Below are 12,462 nucleotides of genomic sequence, written 5' to 3'. Positions count from 1 at the left end.
TATATAATCTCTACCTCTCTACTTGTTAAATACTATTAAGAATGCCAGCTTCTCTTAAGCGACTGGCACACTGTTAACTGGAATGATGACATTTTGTACTGCCTTAACATTCCTTGAAACTAAGAAACAACTCCAGCATACAAGTCTGAAAAGCGATATTTCTGTCTATGCTAATTTTAAGAGAAAAGTAATTTGAGACACTATTTTTTCTTGGTAAAATGGAAATAGATGGCACAATTATAATAGTTTTTATTATATTTTTATTTTAATAGCAATTATAATAGCTTTTATCTGTATGCAACTATTCTCAAGTACTGAAATGTACTATCCAACCTATATCAGACTTACATATACGCCCAGGTTATATCAGATCTGGTGCAAAACTCCAAATGGCCATTAGATAGCAGCCCACAAAAAGTAGCTCTAACTCATTTATTGTGTCAACATAGCCATTAAAAAGCCATTTTGCTTCGCCACTGTGCATTAAGAACTGCTCCCAAACACAGGTTCAAACATGGTTAGTACCAGGGTATCTACAGAACGAGGTTTTAAAATACCCTCAAAAGGGTAGCCATGAACAAATCTCTGCTTGTTTTAATCTGTGTCACACAAAAGCAGGCAAAGCTTAGATTCCAGCATCATGGCTACTTTTTTTTACTCACAGACTTGACTCACTCATCCAGGAGTGGCTTTTTCTACTTCAGTATATCTTCGATTCTTTTTTCTTTTGTTCTCCTGGGAAGAAACATGCATTTCCCGAGAAATCTGAACAGTAGCCATTCTCTATTTTCCAGCTGAACCTAAACCTGGAAATGTTGGGTTGTGCTGGGTTTCAGCCAAAACCAAGTCTGGACAATTCCAGAGAGATTCTACACTAGAAGGCTAGCAAGGGTACCTTAATATTTCTGCTATATAATTGTGTGCTGGCTGCCCTTCATTTCTACAGTGCTTTCCTATTCCTTTGCGTGTATGGAAACTGCTGTTGATGCCCTACTATGGCATATCCCACCAGCCAATCTACCTAACCTTAACTCTTGCCTTTCTTTCCTCCCATCAGCCACAACTGATATTTTTGATACTTACAGTTAGCATTTCCACTAACACTCCCTAGGTTTTTCTCATTTTTAGTCTGCCCCTATTAAATCTCTTCACCCCAAAAGTCACATTTCCATTCATATCCTGGGGGGGGAAACGGTCACTTCATTCTACATATAGCCCAAAACATCAGAAATGCATATTTTAGTTTGTGCATAGAATATTCTGCACATTCCCAGACCTGGGCTAGGCTTTGCAGTCAACTTTTTTCTTTCTTTCTTTCTTTCTTTCTTTCACTTTTCTTTTTTCCTTCCTTTTTCTTCTTATTAAAAGTAGATGGAATAAGGCATTGGGCAAACAACACAAAGTATTCATAACCATGTTGGGGATGCAAGCTTTCTGTTATAACGTGGATTATTTGCTGTAATTTTATCATGTTCAGTGCTCTCTCGATCATGATTTAGGGCATAGCAAGGATGGAAACACCTGATCAATTTCATCTGATTTTGCAAAGCTAAATAAGGTCAACTGTGTTTAATACTTGCATGAAAATATCATGCCAAAAACTAGAATAGACAAGCATCCTGGAAAAGGGCGTGGCAAGCCATATTCACATTGTCATCAACAAACCTACATCGTTTCCTTGTGGGGGTTGCGTACCAATGCTTCAATGACAAAGCAAAGCAGCCCTTTTTTTTCCCACTTTTTTGACCCCCACAATCCCTATATGCTCACATCCATGCAATCATGAGTCCTTTTTTGCCTTTTTTGATCAAATGAGGCGGAGTGCAAGATGAAAATGCTATCCTTCCTAATAAGCTACCCAAACGTACCAACACTGCCTTTAAAAAAAAAAATTTTTTTAAATGGCAGACTTTTATATAATATGCAGGTGTGTAAATATAAAAGATGTGTATCTTGTGGAAGGCATACCTTATACATATGAAATACATACCGGTCCTATACACCTGAGGGCAGGACAAGAAGCGATGGGTGGAAACTAGTCAAGGAGAGAAGCAACTTTAGAACTAAGGAGGAATTTCCTGACTGTGAGAACAATTTAATCAGTGGAACAACCTGCCTCCAGAAGTTGTGAATACTCCAATACTGGAAGGTTTTAAAAAGATGTTGGATAACAATTTGCCTGAAGTGGCGTAGGGTTTCCTGCCTAGGCAAGGGGGTTGGACTAGAAGACCTCCAAGGTCCCTTCCAACTCTGTGAATCTATTCCATTCATACAACACATTGCTTTCCCGTTAAAGTGAATCGGTCTTCAATTACAAACAGTTAGGAATTATGGAAGATCCCCTGAGGTGGAATCAGCCGACTCCATTTGGAAAACAGGTCTGGCTTCGGGGCGCCGAGCGAGACTCCGTGCTACCTGCCAACCCGCTGAGGACAAAGTTTGTGTGGGGGGGGTTGGAACTCATCATACCCACCTGTTCACGGGACGGGGAAGGGGAGCGGGATCTAAATTAGGAAAAAGGCAAACGAGGAGCCCCTTTTTCTCCCCTCCCGTCTATTCCCCCCGCCCCGCAACTCGTTTACACATCCGTCTCCTCACGAACAGAAAGGCCGCCCTTTTTTTTTTTTTTTAAAAAAACCCCAATCGCGCGCGCGAGCGCGCATGCGTGCCAAGCGGAGAAAAAAAGGGGGCCTGGGAGACACGTGGCGTGGCTCGCCCGCGAGGAGGTGGAGGAGGCCGCCGCCTCGCTGTGAGGGGTTTGAGCGGGTTGTGTCTGGAGGCTTTGTGGCGAAATGTTCCCGCTTTTGGCCAAGGGCTTTTCGTTTTTCTGGCGGAGCGCCGAGCAGGAGGTCGAAGGGGAGTCTCAGTCGGCCCGAGGTAGAAAAACGGAGGTCACTTGGTGGTGCTTTTTTTTTTTTTTTTCCCCCTTGAACTAATAATTGCACGGACGGTTAAAAAAAAAAGTGCAACAAGGGAGCGAATTCATATCGCAGTTTTTCCGTGCGAAAACTTAGGAAAAAACAAGAGCTTGATATGACCTCAGGGTGCTTCCCCATTTGCCCATATCTCCATCTCTGTCCTTTTTTTTCTGTAAATTTTATTGGTTTTTAAAAGGCTAACTTGTTAGGCCTACAGGAATCCAGCTTAATTAATTGAATTAATAGATGTGTTGTGGACGCTACTCCCGAAGACTTGGGCGGCTTGGAAAAATCCCTCCCAGCCACAATGAAAACTCATTTATTTTCCAATTTGGTCGTGCAAGGGGTTTTGGGTCTCCCATCCGACGGTTTATATTAATTGGTTGCATTCATAACATTTCAGAGTTCCAGGTGGGATTGGGGTCCCCCAAATGTTATTTCCACAACAACTCTTTAAGGGCTAACTAAAATGATGGCAGCCCAAAGAGTGGATTTGTGGTGGTTGTGAAGCTTAACAGTTCGGTTTTCCCCGGTCAGTCTAATGCAAAACCAAAACCACCTTGGATTGGCTTCTGGTCAAGAGTCTTGGCTCTTGACAAGATGTAATGTTTCTGTTCAGCATAGTGTGAAGGTTAAAGAGTCATTACCCTTTTTCTATATTTATGCCTGATCCCCAAAGTAATAGCTGGCGCAGCATCACATGGTCAAAATTGGGTGCTTGATATGACCTCAGGGTGCTTCCCCATTTGCCCATATCTCCATCTCTCCTTTTTTTGTAAATTTTATTGACTTTTAAAAACAAACATAAACAAACAAAACATAAAACATCTTTTTTGAAAGCAGCATAATCCCGGGTTACATCTCTTCGTAAAGACACAAATTCAAGTTCATGCTCATTTTTATATTCCATTCCATATCTTACTACTGTTCTACATTTTCTATATAGCTTCTCCCCTCTTTTAACTTTCTTAATTTTATTTTATTTATTTCATCTCAATTCAAATCATTGTACTTATATTCTTTGTCTGTCCTGTTTCAAGTGTCTACTATCTTTTCTCATTAAACAAAATTTCTCCTGTAATCACTGATTGGAGTATGACGCCTTTATATCTTTCCCCTAAAATTATAACACTTAATATAATACATAACTTCCATTCGGATTCTGCTTGGTACATTCTACGAACTACACACTCTCCATCTCTGTCCTTTTGACTGTCCTGCCCAGTGGCATGTATCAGTGGCGCTAGGGCTGAAGGCCCTTCAACAGTTTCCATCACCCTCCGCCACCAGTCTACTTCAGCCCTAGTACCACTGATACCACCACAGCCACCAAGGAGCGCTGCCTCAAACCCTATAGCCAGCTAGGGCAGCATAAAACCGTTTAGGCTTCACTGGCCCTACCACACTCAGCTGACCATCACCGGCTTCCTCCCACTGCTGATGAGGCATACTCGGCCTCACCCTAAGCAAGGGAAGCTTGCTGGCTGCAGCAGGCCTTTTTCCCAAAACTGCAAACACCGTTCTGAAAAATGGTGCGTGTCCTCACAGTTTGGAAAACAGCACACTGATTTGGAGCAGGGGTCCCCAACCACCGGACCAGTACCGGTCTGTGGATCATTTTGTACCAGGCCGCAAAGAATGAAAGTTTGGGCGACGCCATCTTGTTTCGGTGGCGCTTGAGAAAGTGCTTCCAGGTGAGCTTGTCGGTCGTCGGTTGGAAAGCAGCGTTTGGGTGCTGAAGGAATCCACGCGCCTTAGTTTCATTGAAGGTGGGGGCAGCTTCGAACAAAGAGCTGTCCTGATGGCAGTGGAGTCTCGCGTTACTCAGGAGGAGATTAAGAAAGAACCCGAAAAGCCCATCGACCGCGAGAAAGTACAAAGGAGGAGTTGAAGGTGGCGGGGAGAAGCGGGGGACGGCTGGCTGGCTGGTCGCTCGCCTTGCCTTGGTCGTGCGTGCTGATGCCGGTACCGGTCCGTGGATCATTTTGTACCGGGCCGCAAAGAATGAATAATCGTGAATCTGGTCCCTGGTACAAAAAAGGTTGGGGGCCACTGATTTGGAGAACAGTGTGCTGGCTGGTTGTGGCACGGACTTTCAGGTGGCGCTCAGAAGTGACACCAGTGCTGTTGCTGAAGTAGAGGCCTTGCAGCATTGAGGGCCAGCTGAGACTGCTAAAAGCCCCAGGCCTATACTTCAGCACTGCTACTGCCACCATCACCACAACCAAGGAGTGCCACTGGGCAGGACAAAGAGAAGGGGAGCTCAAGAAGACGCAGCCCCCTGCCTTACTGAGACGCAGGCCTCAAAGGGACCAAGTTGTGCTGCCCCTGAGGATGCGACAGAAAATGTTTCCTCGGTCCCACAAGATGGCAATATTTAACGGAGGGAGAGCACATCCACTCTGCTGTAATATATTGAAGGCCAGAAACAACTGGAAACAAGCATTCTCTCATATACTGGCCTTAGACCATGCAGGGCTTCATAGCAATAGCACTTAGACTTCTAAACCGCTTCATAGGGATTTACAACCCTCTCTAAGCGGTTTACAGAGTCAGCATATTGCCCCCCCCACAATTTGGGGTCCTCATTTTACCCACCTCGGAAGATGAAAGGCTGAGTCAACCTTGGCTGAGTCAACACTTCATGATATTAATACATTTGTGTAATTGTATGCATGACAAAAGTTGAGGGAATAATTAGGAATAATTAGGAAATAAATAATTAGGAAAAAAAGGGAAATAATAATCTCCCAAAACTTAGATTTTTATTGAGAACTAGTGTTCAATGGGAAGTATAAACTTTTTAAAAGACATATTTGAATACACTAGTTATATTCAGTAGTTCTTATCCTGAGAGGCAGAAGCAAATTTCCTAACATTTGTATCATTGGGCATAACTTTATTAAAAACAAAATTTACTAATAAGGTTATTTTAGGAAAATGTTACTTTCTCAGACTGGCTCTTACTTTCTAAGAAATACATTGGCATTTTAGTTTTTAATATTTTTGGATATAATCTGCTTGTTGCGTAATAGTTGCATAACCTGTCTTATTTGTCTCCTAATGTTTACTAGCTTTTAGTACGTTTATTTCTAAGAAATACAGTTCTCTGAATATTACTGCATCCCACATGTAGGCTGATTTTCTGGAACAAGAAGCTGTGAAAATATTGTTTTTCTCAGAATGATAGTACACGTTCTTGAAATGGGTAGTCTGAATTTAAATCTAAATTAGAGTAGGCAATCTGTCCTCCCCAACAAATGCTTTGAGCTACAGTTCCAACAATTCTTGATAATAGAGTGGGAGTGAAAATCAATCTAAAAGCTTTGAGGGATGTAAGATTGCCTACCCCAAATCAAGAACTTTAATTTTAGAATATTTTAAGGAATATTCCATGACAAACAATTCCCAACAAAGCTGGTTTGTAGCAGTAAGAATAATAGATTTCTGTCACTTTAAAAATTAAATTAAATTGAAATAGTTTAGTTCTGGGGACTAATTGGCCTTGGAAGCCATTCGTGTAGAATAATCTTTGTAGGATATTGCAGGGTTTAAATTTGCAGGGTTTAGACATTACGAGTCATGTTCTAGTATAGTGGAGGAAGTGACTTTAGCAACCAAGTATGTCCTGGAAAAAAGGTAAATGAGAGGAAGAAAGTAGGCTTAAGGAGCTTCCATATTAGTTCCAGAAAAAAATGCATTGAGAGATTTGATTTGATTCATTGAAAACTTTAATTTAAATAACCATTTGATGATCACAGAAGTTCTGCAAATTTTCAGCTACAAAAATGTAGTTGCTAAGATGTTGGATTATACCTTATGAAACCCAACGGAAGCCAAGAAACTCACTGACTGATTTTCTCTGCTCAGCCATCCTTACAATGTTCTTTGGGGAATTGAGTGAGAGTGATTGGCAGGTTGCCTTGAGCCCCTCCAAAAAAGGAGAGATATAAATCTAATAAATGAATAAGAATTAAAGTCATGTGCTTGCAAAATATGTGTCCAGTTAATTCATAGCGTGATTCAAGTAGATCAGATTTCTTAGTAATATATTTGTGATCAAGGCACATGGAATGATTTCCTTTGTGTTACTGTGTTTGATGAATAAATGCAGTACAACACTTTGCATTGCCTTTTTCAGGATATAAGGAGATTGAGAGTCTGTTTTAGTACAGTGGTGGCAAACCTTTTTTGGCTCACGTGCTGATAATTGCGTGCTGCCCCCCGTGCATATGTGCATGATCCCCCTGAAGTGTATCGCGCGTCTGTGCATGCACACGCGATCACCCCCACACCATCTGTACATGCACGCATGGCCCCCCAGCTCGCACTGCATGTCCCTGCACACCCCCGCGCATATACAGATACCCAACAATCAGCTGTCAGGCGGTGGGGCGCGCGCATGCGCAGTGGTGCTCTTCCAGGCGAGCTCTTGCGTGCCGGGGAAAATGGTTCTGCGTGCCACTTCCGGCACATGTGCCATAGGTTCCCATCACGGGTTTAGTAGTTAAGACATCAGGCTACAAAATCAGGAAACTGTTAGTTCTAGTCCTGCCTTTGGCACGAAAGCTCTCTGGGTGACTTTGGGACAGTCACTCTTAGTCCAAACTGCTACCACCATTGTTGTGGGGAAAATTGGATGTGGAAGGAGTACAGGTAGTCCTCAACCTAGGACCACAATTGAGCCTAAAATTTATGTTGCTAAGTGAGACATTTGTAAAGTGAGTTTTTCTCATTTTACGACCTTTCTTGTCACAGTTGTTAAGCAAATCTGGCTTCCTGATTGACTTTGCATGTCAAAAGGGGATCACATGACCCCGGGGGACATGGCAACCATCATAAGTACATGCTGATTGTCAAACATCTGAATTTTAATCTCATAATCAAGGAGATACTGCAATGGTTGTAAGCGTGGAAACAGTCATAGTCAGTTTTTTCAGAGCCATTGTAACTTCAAACAGTCAGTAAACGAACTGTTGTATATCAAGGACTACCTGTATCAGACATGTTTACCACCTTAAATTTGGGGGGGGGGGGTGTGTGAAAAAAATCAAAAATAAATAAGTGGGCTAACTAATGAAATTTTAACACTGGCTTAGCAGTCTTTCAATATTTTATATGACAAAGTTCAGATAACAATGATGTTACACAAAAATTGTTCATATAAATTCTTCTGCCTCTTAAGGAAGATCTATCTAAAAAGGTGGAGCTGTATATGCTTCGCTTGTTTGACGTTTCTGAAACTATTGGCCTTTTATCTTCTTGGGTGGTATACCATCTTCTAGGATTCATATTAATTTCTGTATTGTCAGTGTGAACTTTCTAGCTAATTTATAACAGTCTGTCCCAACACGCTTGTACAAGCAGATGTACCTTTGAAGATATCATACAGTCAACTATAATGCATAATAAACTAGAGAATATTTTCAGAAAGTCCATAAAACCCCTGATGCTTGGAAAATAATATATGGAGATTTAGAATATTGTTGACAATTTACATATAAGGTGAGATATACTTGACAGTACAGATTTATTTTTGTTGAACAGTAAGAACCCTGACTACAATTGAATGAAACTGGATAGTTTATTTTTTACCATATTCATTGCTGAGTAAATTCAAGATAGTAAGTTCTTTCAGGCAGGCAAAATAGAATTAATACATTTTGATTTGTTTCAGTTCTGATACCAAATCGTGGAGTAATACTACTACAAGGAATCTTTCATTTTTTATTGTGAAAGTGCAATGTTTTTCAATTCAAATGTTATGAAAAAATCTTACTGAGTATCTTTATTGTTGATAATCATTGCTTAGCAATGCATATATGATGACAGACATTTGGTTCTGTGAACATAAAGGGGAATTTTTTTTTTTAAATGTTGTACCGGTAATACTTTGCCTACTGTTTTCATTTGTAAAACCGCTTTGCAAAGACTGACCTATCGGAAACAATTGACTATGTGTGCTTTACTCTTTTCTATAATAGAGTACAAAGAAAAATAAGTTTTAAAACAGATTTTTCTAGCAAGTACAGATTTATTTAGTATTGACGTAAATGTTTCTTTTTTATAGATGACAAGGAGATAAAAACAGTAGAAGGTGTAATAACAAGATTTTGTCTGGACTATGGAATGATCGATGATTTAATTTGCTTCACCAAGGATGCTGTGATGAGGAGTGTGCCACTGCAAGTCGGACAGAGAGTAATAGCTCACGTTGAAGAAGACAAAATATCTCATGGATTAAGAGCAGTCAGGGTGAGATTAAAATAACTGGAGATGCTTCTTAAGCTTTAATTGGTTACAATAGTGGTTTCTCACATTGGACCACTGAAGGGTGCTGCAGACAAGGGGTCTTTGATATAGACCAAAGAAGAAAGCAAGCAAGCCCAAAGCTCACTCACACAGCTCTTCTTCTTGCATGGACTGAAAGGTACTTCACTGCCAGTAGTAAGATGGAAGGGGGAAACAGAGGGCAGGAGTAGAAAGCCCCCAAAGGAAAGAGTATCTCAAGTTCCAGTTGGGAATTTTTTGAACCTCAACCTCAAAGGCCATACCTATAGCTTGTTCCAGCCTCCTGGCACAGGAGCAGAGCTGAAAAAGAAACACCTTCAACTCCACCAGTATCATTACAGGCAAACACAGAGATTTGTGGAGGACTCACAGAACACCAGTCTGCCTCTGCCTGTTTTATTTACACACACACACACCACTAATTTTCATACAAATCAAGATAGTGAACACACCATTATTTCTCCCTCCTCCAGTCCCCCCCGCAATGACAATCCTGTGAAATGAGTTGAGCTGAGAAGTTACCTAGCTCAGTGGGCCCCAACCTTTCTTGAACCAGGGACCGGTTTCACGATTATTTATTCTTCCACGGACCGGTACCTGAGTAACGCAAGACTCCACCGCCATCGGGACGGCTCTTCATTCGAAGCCGCCGCCCCCTCGACGAAACTAAGGCACGAGCACCCAAACGCCGCTTTCCAACTGAAAACCCAGAAGCAACCAAAATCCGGAAGCGCCGTCAAAACAAGATGGCAGAGCCCAAGCTTTGCGGCCTGGTAAAAAATGATCCACGGACCGGTACCGGTCCGGGGACCGCTGACCTAGCTGATTGTTTTTCATGCCTGAGGCAAGAATAGATAGAAATGAAATAGAAAAGAATTAGAATAGAATGCATTGAAGGTGATTACCAGCACCTTGAATTGCATCTGAAAACAAAGCAGCAGCCATTGTAGCGCCCACAAAAGAGGTGACACATGCACATACGGTCTTGTGCAAAACTGGACATTGCATTTTGAACCAACTGAAACTTCCAGATGCTCTTCCAAGATATTCCCATGCATTACAGTAGTCCAAACTAGAGATGACCAGGGAGTGGGTGACCGTGAGACTAGCACATTAATCCAGGAATGGGCATGATTGGTACATGATTCACAATTGTGCAAAAGCTCTGCTGGCCATGAGTGCCAACTGCTGAGGCAGGAATTGTGGATCCAGGAGAACCCCCAGGTTACACACTAAGTCCCATCTTGGGCGGTGCAACCCCTTCCATGACCAACATTGGTAATTCTCCAAGATCCAAGGATCCCTAAACTCAGAAGTTGCTCCATCTTTCTAGGGTTCAGTTTTAGCCTATAGTTCTCCATCCAGACCTCAGCAGCCTCCTTGCACCAAGAGAGGACAATTACAGCATTGCTTAACTGACCACAGGAAGAGATGTACCTGTGAGAGACATCAGCACATTGATGATGCCTCACCCTAGGTTGACAGATAATCTTCCCAGCTCTTTATGTAAATGTTAAACGAATAGTTACAATTATTTACTGGCAGCAAAAATGAGAAGATACAGTTGTTTTTCTAAGCATGCAGAAAGATTGCTGATGGGAACAAAATAGGTGCATGGAAAGGAGAGTTGTTTGCAAAAAAATCTTCCCAGTTTGTCTGACTTTTACTGTGAACAAGTATGGCAGGGAGTTTGGGGACCATTTTAGCAGCTTGCCAAAGGGCTTCCTCTTTTGAAGGGGAATACCATAACCTTCTACAGACTGAAAAAAATGTTTACATAGTACTAATTTTAAATTGAATGTGGATCTTGTGATTAATAATATGCAATATCACCTAAAAATGCTACTGATAACTACTGTTTAGCTAGTCTTTTGTTCTTTACTTCACTTAACAGATACTTGATATACAAAGCTATCATGCGCAGGTCTGCAAAAAAAAAATCAAAAAGGGTTCTTAATTTTTTTTAAAAATGAGAATCACTGGTTTACAAAATAGACCTTTTAATGTGATTGACACCCAGTTAGTCAGATTGAGAAAACTAATTGAGCATCCTACCAAGAAGAAATTTAAGGTTTTGGAATACGTACCGATCTGTCTCCTACCACCGAAATGTGGAAATGTAATAAGCGATCCAGTTTATATGTGGTGTTGAATATGATTTTGCCCCGGTTCTATCAACAGAAAATAATTCAGTCTGAGCTGAGTCAGGGGAGAGATTTCAAATTCAGGCACATGCAGAATAACCTGGATGAGATATTTTCAAAAGGATAGAAATTGTCAGAAAAGTGGAATACCTGCACCCATATTTCCTGATATGAATAGAGTATGATTAAAAAGAAGCACAAAAAAACAGAACGGAGTCATAAGTGTAAACGATTAACAATCATTTACACTTATGAGTTTCTTTTGGGGTTTTTTGTGCTTCTTTTTAATCATTTGGAGTTCCTTTTCCCCCCCGACAGTTTTCTGGGACCTTGCCTCCAAACAGTGAATTTTTGTTCATCTACAAAAAGTATAATCCTAGATAAGACGAATGAAAAATACAGATAGACTCTACGATAATAAACATAGGAAAGCTTGAACGCTGCAGATAGATGAATACTGGAGGAAGTCCAGTAGGGGGCAGACCTAGTACACAATTTGAAGTTCAGTCAATTTGAATTAATCAGGTTAGGAAAGATTTTGCTTCTGCAAAAGTAAAGTAAAAGTTTTAGATAAGACTACCTTCAGAAGTTTGCTGCAGTCATTTTAAATAGATAAATGGAGGTGAGGGGCAAGGATGTGGACGAACGAAGAAAAGTAGCCAAGCAGAACAGCATCCAGTAGAGAGAGAAACACCCCAATGAAATTATAGGATGTTATAGCAGCCTATATTTGATCAATTCTTTTTTGTTCTTGACACATTGATTAGGAAGCACTTCACAATGTGGAAAAACAGTCTTCCATACAATCCTCAAGGAAGAAAGATTATAGGCATGACAATTTTAATTTACTACTACTAATTTCACAAGGCCTAAATAGGTCTCTAGAATAATAAGAGGTCTAATTTCCCTTGCATCTCACAAATATACCTGTAGTAGTTAAACAAGATCTAGTCTGTTAGTATGGATGATTAATGAGTGTAGTGGGAGCCATTCTTCCCTACCTGGTTTAAAATCTTACCTGTCTTGGCAAATTATTTCTCAGTGGCTTAAATGCATATTGTGATAAGCTGCTGAAATATTACGCTTGCCTTCCATATTCTGACAACTGT

General features: G+C 40.9%; 1 protein-coding gene across 1 annotated transcript in view; it reads left to right on the top strand.

Moving 5' to 3' along the window:
* The first annotated feature begins 2,792 nt into the window (after nucleotides 1–2,792).
* MOV10L1 (Mov10 like RNA helicase 1) overlaps nucleotides 2,793–12,462 on the top strand; it is a 51,866-nt gene continuing 42,196 nt past the window's right edge. Inside the window, exons 1-2 of the mRNA XM_087935509.1 lie at nucleotides 2,793–2,877; nucleotides 8,989–9,173. Of these exons, the coding sequence (XP_087791635.1) occupies nucleotides 2,793–2,877; nucleotides 8,989–9,173 (270 nt within the window). The remainder of the gene's footprint in view (nucleotides 2,878–8,988; nucleotides 9,174–12,462) is intronic.

Source organism: Pseudonaja textilis, chromosome 5, assembly GCF_049901715.1.
Source record: "Pseudonaja textilis isolate UNSWEBS1 chromosome 5, rPseTex1.2, whole genome shotgun sequence".
Lineage (NCBI taxonomy): Eukaryota > Metazoa > Chordata > Lepidosauria > Squamata > Elapidae > Pseudonaja > Pseudonaja textilis.
This window is presented reverse-complemented; position numbering and strand designations above follow the sequence as displayed.